This window comes from Mytilus galloprovincialis, chromosome 12, assembly GCF_965363235.1.
Source record: "Mytilus galloprovincialis chromosome 12, xbMytGall1.hap1.1, whole genome shotgun sequence".
In the NCBI taxonomy this organism is placed as follows: domain Eukaryota; kingdom Metazoa; phylum Mollusca; class Bivalvia; order Mytilida; family Mytilidae; genus Mytilus; species Mytilus galloprovincialis.
In genome coordinates this window covers 321117-345119 of record NC_134849.1, presented here as the reverse complement: position 1 = coordinate 345119, position 24003 = coordinate 321117, and the positions used below count along the sequence as shown (strand labels likewise).

Below are 24003 nucleotides of genomic sequence, written 5' to 3'. Positions count from 1 at the left end.
ATGCACAGCTGCATGCATAATTCAAACAAAATAATCTTTAACGTTGAAGAGAATGATTAGGCTAATGAGGGGCACCAGAAGGGCAATCATTTTGTTCTACCTGGTTAACAACACAAGTTTTATCACAAGTAAAGTGGTCAAAACTATTAACTGTTTTTGGCCGCGTTGTTGTCTCTTTGACACATTCCCTGTTACCATTCTCAATTTCATGTGTAAGATACATACATATCAAAATGGATTTGGTCTCCAAAACTGTAAGCTTTGTGTGTCACCAATGGTAGAATTGGAACTAAATAGACATGATATATGATTTGATAAAACAATGAACTGTTTAAAAAAAAAAAAAAAAAATCTTTTAGTCTCGTCTACAATATAAACTAGTAAAAATAACCAGACAAGTATTGACAAACAACATTATTTTTATATCCTTTTCCAAGATTGATAAGATTGTCGTCTATTCACTCATTGGCAAATATTTCATGCATGTTCAGGATGATATCCTTTTACAAGATTGATACGATTGTTGTATGTTTACATCCAGTAGCAAATATTTCATGCATGTTCAGGATGATATCATTTTACAATAAGGCTATGACCAAGATAAAATATATGTGTGTGTCCTATTACATGCCCAAAATGACAGGTAGGAAAAACATTTTATTTTGAAATTATTTTCCTCGTCTCGAAAAAAAGGTAAATTGCCAAATGGCCATTTATGAGCTCTACATCTGTTGTAATTGACAGCAAGACCTCAATATTAAACCTATAAACCTATTTGAACAAGAAATAATGCATTTAAATATATAAGATGCAACGTGTGTATGCATTTTCATTCTGTTAAGAACACAACTTTTTTTGGTCTTAAGTGGAGATAAATTTTATCAAATTGGGGGAGGGGGAGGGGTTTGTGTCCGTATGCACACAAAAGTCATGGCAGGATAATCAGTTCGTTGATTGTGGCCATTCATAATCCGCAGAAAAAAAATATACCATATGCCTGAAACAGTTGAAAGGCTGGGTTGGGTAGATAATGGTGAAGGTAGAATACTGTAAACCAACTTATTTTCGCGGAAACTTTATTTCTCGGTTAGCCCTTACTAGCCTATTTCGCGAAGATTTAATTTCCTGATTTTCAAATTTGCTTGATGTAGTTAAAAGAAGAAAGATCCAAATTTTACATATTCGCGACGATCTATATTCACGTTATTTTTTCTGCTTGCATAAGACGTAAAAATCAATTGCTGACGAAAATTAGTTGGTTAACAGTACTTGGACAGACATGTATCCTACCCTGAAAGATGTTGGATACCAGTTTTAGATTTAAGTTGTATACTCTAACTTCTTTCTGGCCATCAACAGTCGAAAAGCGGTCACTGCTTGTTTGGTTGCTTCCTCTGTCGCATCCTTGACACTATTGGATAAGATTTCAAGAGCATCAGATACTGGAACAGTACACTTGAATTTAAAGTCCCTCACATTAAAAAGCTGTACAACTTTCCTAACCCTAACCCTAACCCTAACCCTTACCCTGTCAACGTATATTTGTTCCACCTAACAGAAGTTCTACTGGAAACTTTGTTATAAACAATGTCATAATACCTGAACCTGATGGAACAAATATTCTATACTATTTATTCCGTTAGGAACATCTACTGTAATATTTATTCCTGTGGAAATAATATTCCAGAATAATTGTTCCATTTGGAATTCATATTATGAAGGAACTTCTGTTCCGTGACAACCCTAACCCTAACCCTAACATTTCATGGATTTTAAATGTTAAAATGCATTCAGTACATTTCTTTTTCTTTAAGACAGTCATGATACTGAATAATTATATCAATTATATCAATACAGGTGGAAGAAATTAAAAATTGGGTCAATGACGCTTTTTCTTTTTTTTTTTTTTTTATTCAACAACAGTATTGCTCGCTGTTAACAAATACTCCACTGACACAGCTATCTCAGTGAAGGTCCCTGTTTCATTAGTACCAGAAGTTCAGGGATTCTTCAGGTAGATAAACTGCATATTGTTAGTCGTTTACAAAATATTATAAATATTACATCAATATAGATAAATAATGCTATTCTAATTATATTAAAGTATTTATATTATCTAGTCTTATTTTCGGAAAATTTTCATAGTTCATCCGAGTTTGGGATGACTTTTATCAGTTTCCATGTGTTTCCGGATAACGGTTTTTTTCTTGACGCTTTTTCTTAGCTCACCTGGCCAAGTGAGCTTTTCTCATTTCTCAATTAACTTTTACAAAAATGTTCTCCTGAAACTACTGGGCCAAATTTAACCAAACTTGGCCACAATCATTATTGGGGTGTCTAGTTTCAAAAATGTCTCCCATGACCCCGCCTGCCAACATGGCCACCATGACTAAAATCAGAACATATGGGGTAAATTGCAGTTTTTGGCTTATATCTCTCAAACTAACATACTAAAGCATTAAGAGCAAACCTTAAATGGGGGTACAAATGTTTATCAGGTTTATCAATCTATCTGCCCTGAATTTTTTAGTTGATTCATACAATCTGTTGTTGGGTTGCTGCCCCTGATGTGGCAAATCTATGAAAATTTTGCAGTTTTTGGTTATTATCTTTAATTACACCTTATGTTAGAATCCTGGGTTTTGATTGGTTGATAGCCGGTGTATTTTTCACCAATTTTCTGTTATCAAATGAATATCGTTCATTTTTTAACGCCGCCAGGGTATTTGCAAAAAGGATATATGCCTTTTTTATACGCCCGTCAAAATTTTGACGGGACGTATTATGGTATACAAATGTCCGGTGTCCGTCCGTCCGTCTGTCTGTCCGGCGTAAACATGTGGCACCGTAACTTGAGAACGACTTATCCAAATTTCATGAAACTTGACATAGTTGTTTCTTATGATGGTCAAATGATCTGTATACTTTTTGGTGAAAATAAGATTAAAACTTTTTGAGTTACGGCACTTTGTAACTAAAACAGGGGTGTGTTTTTTTCACATGTCGCACCGTATCTCAAAAACTATTCTTGATTTTGGCTTAAAACTTTAAACACCTCTTAGTTATATTAATCTTAATATCTGTATACTTTTTGGTGATGATTCAAAATTTTATTTTTGAGTTATTGAGTATTTTGTAAAAAAGGTGGAGGTTTTTTTTACATGTCGCACCATATCTCATAAACGATTTATGATTATTGCTTAAAACTTTAAAGATCTGTATACTTTTTGGTGATGATTCAAAATTTTATTTTTGAGTTATTGAGTATTTTGTAAAAAAGGGGGAGGTTTTTTTTTACATGTTGTGCCGTATCTCAAAAACAATTTATGATTATTGCTTAAAACTTTACACACTTCTTTGTTATATTAATCTAAAGATCTGTATACTTTTGTTGATGATTCAAAACTTTATTTTGGAGTTATTGAGTATTTTGTTAAACAGGGGAGGTTTTTTTTTACATGTCGCGCCGTATCTCAAAAATAATTTATGATTATTCCTTAAAACTTTACACACACCTTTGTTATATTAATCTAAAGATCTGTATACTTTTTGGTTTTGATTCAAAATTTTATTTTAGTGATATTTAGTTTTTCGAAGAAAAAAAAAACAGGGTTAGGGGTTTCACATGTCCCGCTGTGTCTCAAGAAAAATATATGGTTATTGCTTAAAACTTTCTCAGAAACTATTTATGATTATTGCATAAAACTTCCACATAAGACGTCGGGCGTATCATGCGCTCATGGCGCAGCTGTTTATTACCCTCTGCCGTGGTATTTGCCAAAAAATACTCTATCCGACTGGACGCTTGTACCATCAGGATCATCAATGCCTTTTTCAACGTTAACATTCGGTGTAATTATTCAGATATAGCATGTTCTTGAGGGGTATTTGCGAAAAATACCAGTCTTGAGAATGAATTTCCCTTGCCTTACAGCTCGTGAGATTTCACATTCTCTCGACTGGTATTTTTTGCAAATACCCCTCCTTAACATGATATATCTGTTCAAAATATTTTTATAGATAGAGATAAACTGCAAACAGCAATTATGTTCAGCAAAGTAAGATCTACATATTAATCTTTTACAAAAATTTTCTCCACTTAATCTACTGGGCCAAAAAGAATTAAAGTTAGCCACAATTTTCAATAGAGTATTTTGATGGAAAAATTTATCCGATGACCCTGTCATCCAACCTACATGGCCCCATGGTTAAAAATAGAACATAAGGGTTTACTATCGAAGTCTAAAGGAAAGTTGTAAAAAAAACAATTTCAAATGGTCACTTGAAAACTAGTTTGAATAATGATTTATTGTAAGGGGTCTTCAGTAACTATTGTAAGACTACAATGGGATGACCTGCTTTTAATTTAACTACCAAGACAAATAAACCCAAACTTGGCCTAAATCATTATTAGGGTATCTTATACTTTTAATTATGATTTTCACCTTATTTTACATGAATTCTAAAGCAACAGTAAAAACAGGTGAGCGACACAGGCTCTTGGGAGCCTCTAGTTTATCTTTCCTGTGTGAACACTCATCGACAGTTATTGATAACACACTTAAACTTAAGGCCATGGTAGTAGCCATGCTGTTTGTTTAGCTTCACTCTATATCATACAAATGCTTATTGTATTTAAAAGTTACAAGGAAATCAAACGTTTAAACCAAGATGCGAGTCAAAAGCTATTCTAAATGAAAACTTTTTCCTGAAAAAAACGATAAAAAATCTGGATTTAAAAAAAAAATTGACATCAATAAAAGGTTTCTGATCATGGCTGAAAGTCGGTCGGGTACCTGGAAACACACATATATTTTATCTTGGCCAAACATCATGTACATTATTAAATTGGTAAAAAAGATAAATTTGTAAGTTATCAAGTTAAGAGATAAACTGTATTTTATCTTGGCCATACATCATGTACATAATTGGTTATAAAGATAAATTTGTTAGATATCAAGTAAAGAGATAAACTGTACTGTATTTTAATCTTATTTTTATGCTTTGACAAAAAGGAACATTCAAGGGAGAAATGTGAATATTTGTTTATTATTTAAAGAAATCACATTAATTCAATTACCAAATAAAGGCAACAGTAGTATACCGCTGTTCAAAACTCATAAATCCATCGACAAAAAACAAAATCGGGGTAACAAACTAAAACCGAGGGAAACGCATTAAATAGCCTTTTCACATTTCTTATATTTAAAAAAGTTAAATGATGACTCCTAGCACAATCAAATCCATGTGGACTTTACATACAGACAGCAACTCAGACAAATGTTCAGACCAAATACAAATATTTTCACTTGAAAATGACCAAACATTTCTTGTGTTAGATATAATATATAGGTTGAGTTTATTTATCATGTCTTTTTTTACAATAGCCAACATACCACAGCTAACAAACAGACCAGGATTTCAGTCACTGGTTACATTAGTTTCTATGGTTAAAGCTCTACAGATTCCAGATACAGAACCAGAGAGCCATGATTCCAGATTAGCAGCAGACTTATATAGACTACAGTCTTGGTATAAAAAGATCATTAAAATGTCATCGATGGATTTAGATAAATATCAACAATTTGTTCAAACAGTAAATGAAGTAAGTTTTTTCTGTAGTGTACACAACTTTGCAGTTTGTCATCACTTTCTATACGCTATCTATTCACTTTGACATTTTTGTCAACTCTGAAACTACAACGTCAATTTGAATCTGATTTAGCAATAATCTATTTAAGATTCTTCATTAAATCACTCATGTGATCCATGTGAACAAAAGGGCTGTTATATGCCAATAATATATATCTTGATTGTGTTTTGTCCATTTTCAGTTTCTCATACCTGTCAACTGACCCGTATTCTGCTGAGCTACACCCGTGAATTTCTCCTTTCACATGGGATTTTTTAAATGCCAGACGGGAATTCAAATAACCCGGGTATTTCTGACCAGTATTATTTCTGGTATTTAGAAGTCAAATATATGTTTCGGTTTTATCTGACAGCTCATTTCCTGTGAAAAGGTAAACAATTGAAAAGTCAAAACTTAGGACTTGTTTATTTACCGTGCAGATGAAAGCTATCAAAACATTACATTTGATTCCAGAATTGTCTCGTTAATTGTAGCCCAGAAAGTCGAAGCCAGTTAAGCTTAACGTACAAGTCTATGTACTGATTGAAATATTTGCCGTTTGCAAATATCAATTATCCCATAAAAATCATTCTAAAACAATTTGAACCTTTTAATACATTTCTGTCATAGAGAATAGTTTTAACATCACTTAAATGTTAAAGCTTTAAATCAAATCCTTATGCTCTAGATATTACACTGAAATGAAACGCACTAACTTCTTTCGATTTATCTCCCTCCTGTGTAAAGGAGCACATATATAAAGCTGTAATAATTGATTTTTAATTACATGTATAGCTTAGGTTTATGACATTCATTAATACAAAGTAATGTGAATAAAACAATAAGAAGGCTATGTTTAGAAAGATATTTAATTAATGATAAATATTCATATAATCAACCAATACAAAAGTAAATATCTGTAGGTAACTCAGTGGTACATGTTTATATTATAGTATATTAAAAAAACCAAACTTAAAATTTAACCGAAAGAAAAGTTCGTACACGTTATGACATTTTCTTCTTCGATGTATTTTCAGTTTCAGAAGTTGACATGTATAATATCTTTTCTTTAGACACGTTAGACTACAAAGACAAGTTAGTGAGTTAGTCTAACATGTTAAATCAATTCAGAAATTAAGCTAGTTTTGCTCTGTTTTAATTATAGCATAAATTGCACATGACAGGTTATGCAATAATTAAAATTCACATTTTATATTTTGAAAGCAGTATTTGTATTCAGCATGTCTTGAAATTGTATAATTTTCCCCTGTGTGGTGCAGTGAAGGGGACATAGAAATACCAGACGTCCATTGTCGGAGAGTTATGGACTTTATATGTTTGATACAGTTAAAAAAAAACTTAGGATTTGACAAAGGGATTAGTAGTGCTTTGATGTTTGGAATATAAATGTATTCTTTATAATCAACTTAATGTTTTGTTTGATTTTTGAACAGATATTTGGAAGAATCAGTGGAAAGAGTGATCCTGTTGTTAAAGAAACCACACTAAGCACTGTGATGCAAAAACAGGTTAAAAAGATGCTTCATAGTTTAAAAGGTAACCTTAGTGACATGAATTAAATATAGCCAAAGAAAATTTATTATCTCTTCTAAGAAAGACAAAGTAGAAAGGTATTATAAAAAGAGCAGTCACGAAAAAAAAGACAAAAAATAGAAGTTTTAGCAGCAACAGTCCCAATAAAATTGAAGTTAAATGCAGGGGAAATTCATTCTTCTTCATTATTGCATTTGGCACTCTCTATGTCTCTGATGATTATTTAAAAATCTAATAAGTATCAATTTGTCATTTGTTGAATAAACAATAACTTTCAGGGGCATGACATATGTCTTTTAGTAATACCGATTTCAAATTTTACTTATTGAATATATAGGGTGTGGGAGTTTCTCGCTGCATTTAAAACCCATTGATGGCCTTCAGCGGTTGTTGTCTCTTTGACACATTCCCTATTTCCATTCTCAATTTTATGTTTGCTGTTTTGGTGACAAAATCACATGGCCTGAGTGATCGATGTCTGCTGTGTATGACTTCATCGGCTGCAGTTTATACAGTTATGACAAAATAACATGTCCTGGGTGATGGATGCTTGCTTTGTATGACTTCATCTGCTGCAGTTTATACAGCTATGACAAAATAACATGTCCTGGGTAATGGATGCTTGCTTTGTATGACTTCATCTGCTGCAGTTTATACAGTTATGACAAAATAACATGTCCTGGGTAATGGATGCTTGCTTTGTATGACTTCATCTGCTGCAGTTTATACAGTTATGACAAAATCACATGGCCTGAGTGATAGATGTCTGCTGTGTATGACTTCATCGGCTGTAGTTTATACAGTTATGACAAAATAACATGTCCTGGGTGATGGATGCTTGCTTTGTATGACTTCATCTGCTGCAGTTTATACAGTTATGACAAAATAACATGTCCTGGGTAATGGATGCTTGCTTTGTATGACTTCATCTGCTGCAGTTTATACAGTTATGACAAAATAACATGTCCTGGGTAATGGATGCTTGCTTTGTATGACTTCATCTGCTGCAGTTTATACAGTTATGACAAAATCACATGGCCTGAGTGATAGATGTCTGCTGTGTATGACTTCATCGGCTGCAGTTTATACAGTTATGACAAAATAACATGTCCTGGGTGATGGATGCTTGCTTTGTATGACTTCATCTGCTGCAGTTTATACAGTTATGACAAAATCACATGGCCTGAGTGATAGATGTCTGCTGTGTATGACTTCATCTGCTGCAATTTATACAGTTATGACAACATAACATGTCCTGGGTAATGGATGCTTGCTTTGTATGACTTCATCTGCTGCAGTTTATACAGTTATGACAAAATAACATGTCCTGGGTAATGGATGCTTGCTTTGTATGACTTCATCTGCTGCAGTTTATACAGTTATGACAAAATCACATGGCCTGAGTGATAGATGTCTGCTGTGTATGACTTCATCGGCTGCAGTTTATACAGTTATGACAAAATAACATGTCCTGGGTGATGGATGCTTGCTTTGTATGACTTCATCTGCTGCAGTTTATACAGTTATGACAAAATAACATGTCCTGGGTGATGGATGCTTGCTTTGTATGACTTCATCTGCTGCAGTTTATACAGTTATGACAAAATAACATGTCCTGGGTAATGGATGCTTGCTTTGTATGACTTCATCTGCTGCAGTTTATACAGTTATGACAAAATCACATGGCCTGAGTGATAGATGTCTGCTGTGTATGACTTCATCGGCTGCAGTTTATACAGTTATGACAAAATAACATGTCCTGGGTGATGGATGCTTGCTTTGTATGACTTCATCTGCTGCAGTTTATACAGTTATGACAAAATACCATGTCCTGGGTGATGGATGCTTGCTTTGTATGACTTCATCTGCTGCAGTTTATACAGTTATGACAACATAACATGTCCTGGGTAATGGATGCTTGCTTTGTATGACTTCATCTGCTGCAGTTTATACAGTTATGACAAAATCACATGGCCTGAGTGATAGATGTCTGCTGTGTATGACTTCATCGGCTGCAGTTTATACAGTTATGACAAAATAACATGTCCTGGGTGATGGATGCTTGCTTTGTATGACTTCATCTGCTGCAGTTTATACAGTTATGACAAAATAACATGTCCTGGGTGATGGATGCTTGCTTTGTATGACTTCATCTGCTGCAGTTTATACAGTTATGACAAAATAACATGTCCTGGGTGATGGATGCTTGCTTTGTATGACTTCATCTGCTGCAGTTTATACAGTTATGACAAAATAACATGTCCTGGGTGATGGATGCTTGCTTTGTATGACTTCATCTGCTGCAGTTTATACAGTTATGACAAAATAACATGTCCTGGGTAATGGATGCTTGCTTTGTATGACTTCATCTGCTGCAGTTTATACAGTTATGACAAAATAACATGTCCTGGGTGATGGATGCTTGCTTTGTATGACTTCATCTGCTGCAGTTTATACAGTTATGACAAAATAACATGTCCTGGGTGATGGATGCTTGCTTTGTATGACTTCATCTGCTGCAGTTTATACAGTTATGACAAAATAACATGTCCTGGGTGATGGATGCTTGCTTTGTATGACTTCATCTGCTGCAGTTTATACAGTTATGACAAAATAACATGTCCTGGGTAATGGATGCTTGCTTTGTATGACTTCATCTGCTGCAGTTTATACAGTTATGACAAAATAACATGTCCTGGGTAATGGATGCTTGCTTTGTATGACTTCATCTGCTGCAGTTTATACAGTTATGACAAAATCACATGGCCTGAGTGATAGATGTCTGCTGTGTATGACTTCATCGGCTGCAGTTTATACAGTTATGACAAAATAACATGTCCTGGGTGATGGATGCTTGCTTTGTATGACTTCATCTGCTGCAGTTTATACAGTTATGACAAAATAACATGTCCTGGGTGATGGATGCTTGCTTTGTATGACTTCATCTGCTGCAGTTTATACAGTTATGACAAAATAACATGTCCTGGGTGATGGATGCTTGCTTTGTATGACTTCATCTGCTGCAGTTTATACAGTTATGACAAAATAACATGTCCTGGGTGATGGATGCTTGCTTTGTATGACTTCATCTGCTGCAGTTTATACAGTTATGACAAAATAACATGTCCTGGGTAATGGATGCTTGCTTTGTATGACTTCATCTGCTGCAGTTTATACAGTTATGACAAAATAACATGTCCTGGGTGATGGATGCTTGCTTTGTATGACTTCATCTGCTGCAGTTTATACAGTTATGACAAAATAACATGTCCTGGGTAATGGATGCTTGCTTTGTATGACTTCATCTGCTGCAGTTTATACAGTTATGACAAAATAACATGTCCTGGGTGATGGATGCTTGCTTTGTATGACTTCATCTGCTGCAGTTTATACAGTTATGACAAAATAACATGTCCTGGGTAATGGATGCTTGCTTTGTATGACTTCATCTGCTGCAGTTTATACAGTTATGACAAAATAACATGTCCTGGGTGATGGATGCTTGCTTTGTATGACTTCATCTGCTGCAGTTTATACAGTTATGACAAAATAACATGTCATGCTTGCTTTGTATGACTTCATCTGCTGCAGTTTATACAGTTATGACAAAATAACATGTCCTGGGTAATGGATGCTTGCTTTGTATGACTTCATCTGCTGCAGTTTATACAGTTATGACAAAATAACATGTCCTGGGTGATGGATGCTTGCTTTGTATGACTTCACCTGCTGCAGTTTATACAGTTATGACAAAATAACATGTCCTGGGTAATGGATGCTTGCTTTGTATGACTTCATCTGCTGCAGTTTATACAGTTATGACAACATAACATGTCCTGGGTAATGGATGCTTGCTTTGTATGACTTCATCTGCTGCAGTTTATACAGTTATGACAAAATCACATGTCCTGGGTGATGGATGCTTGCTTTGTATGACTTCATCTGCTGCAGTTTATACAGTTATGACAAAATAACATGTCCTGGGTGATGGATGCTTGCTTTGTATGACTTCATCTGCTGCAGTTTATACAGTTATGACAAAATAACATGTCCTGGGTAATGGATGCTTGCTTTGTATGACTTCATCTGCTGCAGTTTATACAGTTATGACAAAATAACATGTCCTGGGTAATGGATGCTTGCTTTGTATGACTTCATCTGCTGCAGTTTATACAGTTATGACAAAATCACATGGCCTGAGTGATAGATGTCTGCTGTGTATGACTTCATCGGCTGCAGTTTATACAGTTATGACAAAATAACATGTCCTGGGTGATGGATGCTTGCTTTGTATGACTTCATCTGCTGCAGTTTATACAGTTATGACAAAATAACATGTCCTGGGTAATGGATGCTTGCTTTGTATGACTTCATCTGCTGCAGTTTATACAGTTATGACAAAATAACATGTCCTGGGTGATGGATGCTTGCTTTGTATGACTTCATCTGCTGCAGTTTATACAGTTATGACAAAATAACATGTCCTGGGTAATGGATGCTTGCTTTGTATGACTTCATCTGCTGCAGTTTATACAGTTATGACAAAATAACATGTCCTGGGTGATGGATGCTTGCTTTGTATGACTTCATCTGCTGCAGTTTATACAGTTATGACAAAATAACATGTCCTGGGTAATGGATGCTTGCTTTGTATGACTTCATCTGCTGCAGTTTATACAGTTATGACAAAATAACATGTCCTGGGTGATGGATGCTTGCTTTGTATGACTTCATCTGCTGCAGTTTATACAGTTATGACAAATTATGAAAACAAAATCTAATGAGATGTCGACTTAAGAAGATTGCTGATCCTCTTTAAGTGTTTTTTAAAATAAAAAACAATTGACATTATCATTATACAGATGTGGTATGATTGCCTATTAGATAACTGTCCACAATAGTTAGTTTAAGGGAAATTTACAAAAAGAAAAAGAAGGAAAAAAATAATATGTTATATAATTCATAGAAATATATATACATTCATTAATGGAAAAGTTTTATTCTCCTGGATAAGTGATGATAATAAATCAAGACTATCAATTTGTGAAATGGCGCTTTCTTGACAACATAATTGAAACAAATCACCATGTGATATCTAACTACCCAAGAGTCTCAAAACAAACATGGCATATATATACCAAGGTTTTATTCAGTGTCAAAATAATGTACAATGAAACCTGAAAAAATAAATTGCGTCGTTAGCGCTCTCATGTGTACAATTCTTGCCAGATGTTTATGAAACTTACATCATAGGTTTAAATAAGCAATTTCTTGGATGAGTTCGAAAATCGGTGTCGATCAACTTTTGTTAAAAGAGTTATGCCACTTGGAAACATTAATTATATGGAAATTGCATTGTTAGCACTCTCATGTGTTCAATTCTTGCCAAATTTTTATGAAACCAATATCATAGGTTTATATCAGCAATGTCTTTTATGAGTTCAAAAATCAAGGACGATCAGTTATTTTTATGCCCCACATAGGAGCATTATGTTTTTCGGTCTGTACGTCCGTTCGTTCGTCGTCCCTATGTCCCGCTTCAGGTTAAAGTTTTTGATTAAAGTTTTTAGTCAAGATAGTTTTTGATGAAGTTGAAGTCCAATCAACTTGAAACTTAGTTCACATGTTTCCTATGATATGATCTTTTTTAGTTTTAATGCCAAATTAGAGTTTTTACCCCAATTTCACCGTCTACTGAATATAGAAAATGATAGTGCGAGTGGGGCATCCGTGTACTATGGACACATTTCTTGTTAAAAGAGTTATGCTCCTTGGAAAAATTTATTATATGGAAAATTGCATTGTTAGCACTCTGATGTGTTCAATTCTTGCAAGATTTTTATGAAACTTAATTCATAGGTTTATATCAGCAATGTCTTTTACAAGTTTAAAAATCAGTGACGATCAATTATTTTTATGCCCCACATAGGAGCATTATGTTTTTTGGTCTATTCGTCTGTTCGTTCGTCCGTCCACCCGTCCGTCCGCCTGTCCCGCTTCAGGTTTAAGTTTTTGGTTAAAGTTTTTTGTCAAAGGAGTTTTTGATGAAGTTGAAATCTAATCAACTTGAAACTTAATATACATGTTCCCTATCATATAATCCTCTTAATTTAGAGTTTTCACCCAAATTTCACTATCCACTAAATATAGAAAATGACAGTTCGAGTAGGGCATCCGTGTACTTTGGACACATTTCTTGTTATAAGAGTTATGCTCCTTGGAAACATTAATTATATGGAAAATTTCATTGTTATCACTCTCATGTGTTTAATTCTTGCAAGATTTTTATGAAACTTATATCATATGTTTATATCAGCAATGTCTTTTACGAGTTTAAAAATCAGTGACGATCAATTATTTTTATGCCCCACATAGGAGCATTATGTTTTTTGGTCTATTCGTCTGTTCGTTCGTCCGTCCACCCGTCCGTCCGCCTGTCCCGCTTCAGGTTTAAGTTTTTGGTTAAAGTTTTTTCTCAAAGGAGTTTTTGATGAAGTTGAAATCTAATCAACTTGAAACTTAATATACATGTTCCCTATCATATAATCCTCTTAATTTAGAGTTTTCACCCAAATTTCACTATCCACTAAATATAGAAAATGACAGTTCGAGTAGGGCATCCGTGTACTATGGACACATTTCTTGTTATAAGAGTTATGCTCCTTGGAAACATTAATTATATGGAAAATTTCATTGTTATCACTCTCATGTGTTCAATTCTTGCAAGATTTTTATGAAACTTATATCATATGTTTATATCAGCAATGTCTTTTACGAGTTTAAAAATCAGTGACGATCAATTATTTTTATGCCCCACATAGGAGCATTATGTTTTTTGTCCTATACGTCTGTTCGTTCGTCCGTCCATTCATTCGTCCTTCTGTCCCGCTTCAGGTTAAAGTTTTTGGTTCAAGGATTTTTTGATGGAGTTGAAATCTAATCAACTTGAAACTTAATATACATGTTCCCTATCATATAAACCTCCTAATATAGAGTTTTGACCCCAATTTCACCGTCCACTCCATATAGAAAATGATAGTTGGAGTGGGGCGTCCGTGTACTATGGACACATTTCTTGTTCGAGATATTTCCCTTGGAAACATTCATCGTTCATGTGTACAATTCTTGCCAGATGTTTATGTTATTTATATTATAGATTTGTATCAGCAATGTCTTTAGATAGTTAAACAATCAGTGGGGATCAATTATTATATCCCACGCAACGAAGTTGCGGAGGGTAAAAGGTTTTTTACCCGTCCGTCCGTCCGTCCGTCCGTCCGTCAGTCCTGTTTCTTGTCATCGCAACTCCTCTCAAACCACACAACAGAATTTCATGAAACCTTTTTAGGGCATAATATGTAGATGTGCATATCTACAGGAAATTACGATTCAATTTGTTTTTCTAGGAGTTACGCCCCTTTGAACTTATTTGCTTCAATATACTACTGCAACAGTTTGTCATCTCAACTTCTCTGAAACCCCACAACAGAATTTCATGAAACTTTGTAGATAATAAGGACATTCTATGTAGATGTTCATATCAACAGGAAATTACGATTCAATTTTTTTTCTAGGAGTTACGCCCCTTTGAACTTATTTGCTTCAATATACCTCTGCAACAGTTTGTCATCGCAACTCCTCTGAAACCACACAACAGAATTTCATGAAACTTTGTAGATAATAAGGATATACTATGTAGATGTGCATATCGACAGAAAATTATGATTCAATTTTTTTTTCTTATTCAATTTTTTTTTCTTAACGTTATTTTATTTCTCCAGTGACAATGTGGGAACATGGGGTATGTGAGCGTGCTTACTAAGGTTCTTTAATTATAAAAAGAGTTATGCCCATTGGAAATATTGATTATATGAACAATTGCAATGTCAGCGCTCTCATTTTATGAAACTTGTATCATATGTTTATATCACTTTCAAGTGCTGATCAAATAATTTTAAATGAGTTATGCCCCTTGGAAATATCAATTATAATGGAAATCACATATTTATGCACAGCGAGGTATCAAATAATTGCATTAGAGCGTTCCTGATGTGGTAATTGAAAAGTGCGTATGATGCATTTTATGTTATTATGAACATGTTAGTAGCATGCATTTTTTTAATACAATTTCCTTGTGTAATAAACCATAATTTAAACATTCTGTTTTGATTTCAGAAAAAGAAGAAAATTCAGAACTTAAAGAGAAATTAAAGAAAATGGAAACTGATCTGGGTGAAATAATTCCAAAGAATATTAGAGGTATATTATAAGTTTAAGTATTTTGACATTTTATAATTTGACAACAACAAAAGACTGCACCCTTGCAATCCCTGGACATGCTTGTGCTTTTATGTTTGATATTTAGTCAGATCAAAGGCCTTCACCTCTAAAATACGATTCTTCTCTAACAGTCACTTTACTATATCAGTATGTCCTTTATAACTTGCTGTATTAACACCTCTTAAATAATTTGTCGAATGTGGAATTCCAAAACCATTTACATATAATTTTGAATGATTTTACAATTACTAATGGTTAACCAAGACTATTTATTATTGTTTTGCTAGTAAGTATATGAGTATATGTTTTGAAGGGATATTTTTAATTTAGATTTTATGAAAACAAGCAGATGGGGTATGATGGCCAATGAGACACCTATAAGGACAAGTATATAAACATTCACAGGTAACCATCCTGTCTTCAACAATGAGGAAAACTGATAAGGTATGATGACCAATTCAATGAGACGCCTATCTTCAGAAGGGCAAGTATGTAAACGTTCACAGGTAACCATCCAGTCTTCAACTATGAGGAAAACTTGTACGGTATAATAAGGTATAAAAGGTCCTGAGAGTCAAAATGTGAAACAACTTTCAACATAGACTTAATTCACTATTTTATGTCTTTGAAATAAGCATATAAATAGTAATTTTCTGTAATAAGCTACTCTAATATATTTTTCAGAGCTAATAAAAAAACAAGTAGAAGACTGGGAAAAGAAAGATAAGATGTTCGTGTCTACAAGAGCCAGTGATTATGTCATGGAACAGTTACAGGACAACAGTTGTTTGACTCTAACCGCCCCATCAGGAGTAGGAAAATCATTTATTGCAAGACACACAGCACTTGTTTTAAAGAGGCAAGGATACAATATAATACCAGTGGAATTACCAGCAGACATTAAAACTTATTATCACCCTGGTAAACAGACAGTCTTCATAGTAGATGATATTTGTGGAAATTTCACAGCGAATCAACAACAGGTTGAGAACTGGAAACAACTGTTACCTGTGATTAATACAATTATTGCAGACAAATGTTGTAAGATTATTGTATCATGTAGGTTACAAGTCTATAAAGATGATAAGTTTAATATATTATCACCTTTTAAATCCTGTGAATGTAATTTGATATCAGATAAGTTATGTCTTACATCTGTAGAGAAAACAAATATAGCAAATGCCTATATTGGTACAAGCATGACAGATATTTATGATTTATCTTCTAAATGTGATTTTTTCCCACTCTTATGTTCCTTATATCACGAAAAAGAAGATGTAGATGTCAAAGAATATTTCAAAAATCCTTTTGATGTTTATAAACGTGAGATAGACAGGTTAAGTGAGCAAGGTGATGAAGGAAACTATAAAATATGTAGTCTTGCTTTATGTGTTCTCTTTAATAATCAGCTAAATGAAAAATGGTTCCAAGGTAAAATGACAGATGAACAACGACAGATCATAAAAGACACATGTGAGGCTTGTGAGTTCAACAGTATACCAAAGGCAAAACTAAAGAAAGCACTTGATACCCTAGATGGTACATTTGTCTGTAAACAAAATGGTATTTATAGAACTATACATGATAAACTGTTTGACTTCCTTGCTCATTACTTTGGTCAGAAAATGATTGAATGTTTGATAGATCATAGTGATAGTGATTTAGTACATGAACGTTTTATTTGGCAGACATCACAAACTGACAAGAGTAGTAACATAGACTTCATTATTGAAATACAAGATGATTATATAGAATCATATTTAAAAAGGTTTATAAAGGACTGGTCAGCAGGAAAGGTGGCAGGTGTATTCAGTAACAATAATATAAAAGTACCATCATTCAGACACCAGTTAATACAATACTTACAACAACTAGATAAACCACAACAAGTAATATTAGCCAGTACCAAGGATACAGTGCTACCAAAGGAGAATTGTGGATCAGGTAATACTCCACTGATACTTACTTGTTTTCGTGGTTATACAGATATGGTACAGTGGATGTTACATAATGATGTGGATGTGGATCAGTGTAGGGAGGATGGGATTACTGGACTACTCATAGCAAGTCAGGAAGGACATACTGATATAGTAAAGTTACTGTTAGAGAAGAATCCTAATGTTGATCTATGTGACAAGGATGGCTGGAGTCCTCTGTACAATGCAAGTTATAAAGGACATACTGATATAGTCAAGTTACTGTTAGAGAAGAATCCTAATGTTGATCTATGTAACAAGGATGGCTGGAGTCCTCTGTACTGGGCAAGTTATAAAGGACATACTGATATAGTAAAGTTACTGTTAGAGAGGGATCCTAATGTTGATCTATGTGACAAGGATGGCTGGAGTCCTCTGTACATGTCAAGTCAGAATGGACATACTGATATAGTAAAGTTACTGTTAGAGAGGGATCATAATGTTGATCTATGTGACAAGGATGGCTGGAGTCCTCTGTACATGTCAAGTCAGAATGGACATACTGATATAGTAAAGTTACTGTTAGAGAAGGATCCTAATGTTAATCTATGTGACAAGTATGGTTTTACACCACTGATCAGTGCATGTATCCGTAACAATATCAGTATAGTACAGCTGCTAATTAAACATAAACCAAACATTGATGCACAGACATATGATGGTAGTAGTGCTTTAATTTTCAGTGCACTGAAAGGAAACCTAGAGATAACGCAGTTACTGGTAGAGAACAATGCTGACTGTAATATCTGTTGCTGTAGTGAACAGTCTTATATAGATATAATTAAAGACCATCCAACAAAACATTAGAAGAAGAAAAACAGGGTTGTTTTGATTATCTCATAAAAAATGCATTACCACATGTAGCAGATTATGTCAGTTAGAAGTCAGTAGATTATGTCTTTGATATAGAGGCTGGTTGTTCTCCATTACACCTTGCTTGTTTTATGGGTAGGACAGATATAGTCAGTTGTCTTCTGGATCACAATGCCAACATCAACATGACAAAAGAAGATGGAACAACACCATTATTTTATGCGAGTGAAGTAGGACATGAGGGAATTGTACGTTTATTATTAGATAAAGGAGCAGATACTCATATATGTAAACTTGATGGGGAATACCCTTTAAACATTGCAAGAGATAATGGACATACATCTATTGTAATAATGTTAACAAATCACACAAAGAAGGAGGACAAACTTTCTTCTTAACTCTTGTTCTTTAGTCAGTGGTTTTTCATGACATGTTCACATACAGCTGATTTCTTTTTTTTATTTTCTTATTGATTGGTGTTTGTTTATTATATTTTGTATATACTTTTATTCTTCCCATTAAATTGTCTGTAACTTCACTAAACTTTTGCAGCTTTGCGTTCCATTACATGGAATATTTCTTAATGTTATCATCTGGAACAAAAGAATCTACTAGTATTTGTTTTAGATGTACTAAAACTATCCTAGTCATGCCAATTAGCACACCCCTACACTAAATTAACATTGTAATTCTATCATTACTTTGTAGTTGTTTTCTAAAGACATATCTCTTTCTACTTGATAAGTCCTGTCAGTTTTTCTCTTATTTGATGCTCATATTAAAAGTGTCTTATTTTTACTGATTGTATATGATATTTTTACACTGTTGACTACCATTGATGTTTATTGCTTTATCATTATATATTGGTTCATGTTTTCTTTGTATATGTATTAATTTATATATATGTGTGTCCCTTGTAAAAGTGTGACATATACTTGTTTCATCAATTTTTGAGGATGGCAGCGTTTACCATTTTGGAGTTATGTTGCTGTAGATAGATAATGTTGACAATCTACCAATTGATAAATTACAACACAATAATGACAACATGTTGAAGTCTATCCTTCGGGTCATCAAATATAGCTATTAGACTTGAATGTAACAGAAATTCAATGTTGATTTTATCATTATCATGTTTAAATGTATAACTATTATATGAGACTACTTAAAATACATAGAGATAGAATATTATATAGTGTGTTTACTGCAGATCAAGAATTATCTCAAGAAAACTCAAAATGCTGTTATTCTACCCTAGATAAAATATTTAAAGTAATTAAATTTGATAGATAATAGTGTTTTTAAGAATAGTCTAATAAGATAACATAATCGGCAATCTGACTCACACCTACAAAAAATCAAATCTAAAGATGTTGACAATAAATTGATGCTTTTCAGTAATATTTTTGTTCTAAATTGTATTACCTTCTATCTTGAAACTACCAAAACTATAAAAAGTAAAATTAACCAACTACGTATCAGTGCGTATTGTTTAAATAAAGAGCGGGGTAGAGATAATAAACTCAAAATTCCAAGAGAAGAACGTTTTGTAAACTCTGCACTGAAGTAGAGACAGAAGAACATTAATATATAAATATAAAGATAAGACAAGCTTTTTTCCAATCTTATGGTTTGAAAAGATTCGCATAATAATTATTTTTCAGTTTCTCAACTTTTAAATCCACAAAATATTATATCAAGAAACAACTCTTAAAATTATGTGTTCAATTGTATTATTATTTACTACATGTAAAACCTTGAAATGTTGTTTTGTATATTATCATATGATTTGTAATAGAAAACACTAATTAATAAAATAACCTGAATCTGAGATAGTAAATTATTTTTTAAAAGTTAATTTTCAACATCACAGCTTTCACTGTTTTAAGGTTCGTGTAAGGTTGAGGTTTATAGTTAAATTCTTTGTAAAGTTATAACAAAACCAATCTACAAATAAAAATGTGGAGATGCAGTATGACAAAATGTGTAATTAACATGATGGAGAAGTGTATACAACTTATAACTGAGTTTCCACAGAGTCAACTCGGCTTAATTATATTTAAATCATGAAAGATATCTGGCAGTCAGCTATCCAGTTTCCTAGATAAACAAATCTTGAACCATAATGAACATTTCACCAAACTTGGTTTGATAATGCCCCATTGGAAAACCACTACTGATTTTAGGATTATTAGGTCAATTTTACAGTCCCTATGAATACACTGAAATTTTGGTCAGGTTTTGTTCCAAATGTTATCTTTTTGAGTCATGAGTAATATTTTACCAACTTTTGGTGGATAAATTGCCTTTGAGTGAAAAAGGCCTCCATTAATTTTTAGGTTAATGGTATAAAACTAAGCAAATGTAGTATGATTTTTGATGAGACAACTTTCCCCGAGAGACAAAAAGGGAATGTAAGCAGCTATAGGTCACCATCATGCCTTCCACAATGAGCAAAACCCATAGCTAAAGAACAAATGACGTAAATGTAAGCAACAATAGGTCACCGTACAGCTTCAACAATGAGTAAAACCCATACTGTATAGTAAACTATAATGAGACAACTATCCACCTGAGAACAAATGACATAGATGTGAGCAACAATGGGTCACCGTACAGCTTCAACAATGAGTAAAACCCATACTGTATGGTAAATTATAATGAGACAACTATCCACCAGAGAACAAATGACGTAGATGTAACCAACAATAGGTTACTGTACAGCTTCAACAATGAGTAAAACCCATACTGCATAGTAAGTTATAATGAGACAACTTTCCACCAGAGAACAAATAACGTAGATGTAAGCAACAATAGGTCACCGTACAGCTTCAACAATGAGTAAAACCCATACTGTATAGTAAATTATAATGAGACAACTATCCACCTGAGAACAAATGACATAGATGTAACCAACAATAGGTTACTGTACAGCTTCAACAATGAGTAAAACCCATACTGCATAGTAAGTTATAATGAGACAACTTTCCACCAGAGAACAAATAACGTAGATGTAAGCAACAATAGGTCACCGTACAGCTTCAACAATGAGTAAAACCCATATTGTATAGTAAGTTATAATGAGACAACTATCCACCAGAGAACAAATGACGTAGATGTAACCAACAATAGGTCACTGTACAGCTTCAACAATGAGTAAAACCCATACTGTATGGTAAATTATAATGAGACAACTATCCACCAGAGAACAAATGACGTAAATGTAAGCAACAATAGGTCACCGTACAGCTTCAACAATGAGTAAAACCCATACTGCATAGTAAGTTATAATGAGACAACTTTCCACCAGAGAACAAATGACGTAGATGTTAGCAACAATAAGTCACCGTACAGCTTCAACAATGAGTAAAACCCATACTGTATAGTAAGTTATAATGAGACAACTTTCCATCAGAGAAAAAATGACGTAGATGTAAGCAACAATAGGTCAACGTACAGCTTCAACAATGAGTAAAACATAACCCGTACCGTTACTTAAATGGTCCCGAGATGACAAAATGTTACAATTCCAACGAGAAAACTAATGACGGGATTTATAAACAAACGAAATCGCGGGCATTTAGAGCTTGATTGAAAGTATGTTTACTGTAGGAGGATGAATGTTTTTATAAGATTTTATGTCTGGAGAATTACAAAAAAAGTACCAAAAGTAATAGGCATTTCGACACAGAACAACTATTTTAAGCTTTCTCCCATTTTTCCAAAGTCCGTTTTTTGTGTGTTAAATTCCATGATTTTCGCCTTTCTGTATACTATAGGAACATACGTATATTATACATTAAGTGTTTTTGCAATTAACTATCAATTCCAACATTCTTCTCCACGGCGATCACTGCTTTATTATAAAGAAAGTCTCTAAATATAATAGGAGTATAATCATAATATGCATGCAGAATAACGCGAAAATAATTTTCCTGTCCCCGAGTAATAGTTAAAAGTTTAAAATCGAAAGTCTTGACTATGACTTAAAAGTCGGTCTGGGTTAAAATATCCGGACACCTTTTTTTTCCATTTTTCTCCAAAAATAACCCCAACAGAATAATCATAAGAATGGATGACAAACGCGACCTATAGGACACAGAGGCATGATGATTAATTTTTTGCGGAAGGAAGAGAAGCGACACACAAAATGAGGTCTTCTCGTTTAAGTGTATAGATAAACAAAACAACAAAGTCTCACGGAAACTATTCAAGGGGTTTTCGAGTTAATGTTCGAAAACTGTAAACCCTCTCCCTTTTTTATGCATATAGTCACCATACTTCAAAAATCATTTTTTTTTTTTAAATTGAAAAGTAGTCTATAGATATAAACTGAAAAGTAGTCTATAGATATAAACACTTCCCTAAAGTTTCATGAAAATTGGTGAAAGCGTTTTTGAGTTATTGTCCGAAGTGTTGACCACGGACGGACGGACAACGGAATATGATAATACGTCCCAAAAAAAACCTGAATTAATCGAATAAATTAAAGCAACAACAAAATGAAAAAAATATCCAAAAGACGCACATTACATATCTGAGATTACTCGTAGTTAGTGAAATCTATTTTCCCGCGTCATTTTACAAAACTAAGACAGATGCTTCTTCATGATCAATAGACAGTAGCCAGTGCAACTTTTAATTTCTTCTTCATTTTTTCATATTTTCCATTAAAATTTAACATTTTCAAATATATTTGTCAAGAGTACACGTGTACATTGTATCAATGAAGAGACATTAATTTCAAATTGCTGATATGCTGCATATAATGTGTACCATACATGTGATGTTGGCAGGTTCAGAGTCATTTCGTAGTAACATTTTATATTCTTGATATTCATGTAATATTTCCCACTGGGCGTTAAACATAAATCGCCCTCCTGTCAGTCCAGATAGAATAAAGACCTCATTATTTCTGCGTCCGAACTTATCTAACAGGTTCAGAGTCATATCGTTTAAACATTTTATATTCTTGATATTCATGTAATATTTGCCACTGGGCGTTAAGAATAAATCTCCACTCCTGTCAGTCCAGATAGAATAAAGACCTCATTATTTTCTGCCTCCGAACGTATCTAACAGGTTCAGAGTCATATCGTTTAAACATTTTATATTCTTGATATTCATGTAATATTAGCCACTGGGCGTTAAGAATAAATCTCCACTCCTGTCTGTCCAGATAGAATAAAGACCTCTTTATTTTCTGCCTCCGAACGTATCTAACAGGTTCAGAGTCATATCGTTTAAACATTTTATATTCTTGATATTCATGTAATATTTGCCACTGGGCGTTAAGAATAAATCGCCCTCCTGTCAGTCCAGATAGAATAAAGACCTCATTATTTCTGCGTCCGAACTTATCTAACAGGTTCAGAGTCATATCGTTCAAACATTTTATATTCTTGATATTCATGTAATATTTGCCACTGGGCGTTAAACATAAATCGCCCTCCTGTCAGTCCAGATAGAATAAAGACCTCATTATTTTCTGCCTCTGAACGTATCTAACATGTTCGGAGTCATATCGTTTAAACATTTTATATTCTTGATATTCATGTAATATTTGCCACTGGGCGTTAAGAATAAATCTCCACTCCAGTCGGTCCAGATAGAATAAAGACCTCATTATTTTCTGCCTCCGAACTTATCTAACAGGTTCAGAGTCATATCGTTTAAACATTTTATATTCTTGATATTCATGTAATATTTGCCACTGGGCGTTAAGAATAAATCTCCACTCCTGTCTGT

At 33.7% G+C, this 24003-nt stretch overlaps 2 protein-coding genes across 2 annotated transcripts in view; both read left to right on the top strand.

Annotated features, from left to right (window-relative positions):
- The window catches only part of LOC143054460 (uncharacterized), a 49847-nt gene extending 29761 nt beyond the window's left edge, over positions 1 to 20086 (top strand). Inside the window, exons 7-10 of the mRNA XM_076227467.1 lie at positions 5388 to 5605; positions 7087 to 7189; positions 15362 to 15445; positions 16151 to 20086. Of these exons, the coding sequence (XP_076083582.1) occupies positions 5388 to 5605; positions 7087 to 7189; positions 15362 to 15445; positions 16151 to 18249 (2504 nt within the window). The 3' untranslated portion in view covers positions 18250 to 20086. The remainder of the gene's footprint in view (positions 1 to 5387; positions 5606 to 7086; positions 7190 to 15361; positions 15446 to 16150) is intronic.
- The window catches only part of LOC143054461 (uncharacterized), a 261664-nt gene that overhangs the window by 35192 nt on the left and 202469 nt on the right, over positions 1 to 24003 (top strand). The window lies entirely within an intron of this gene.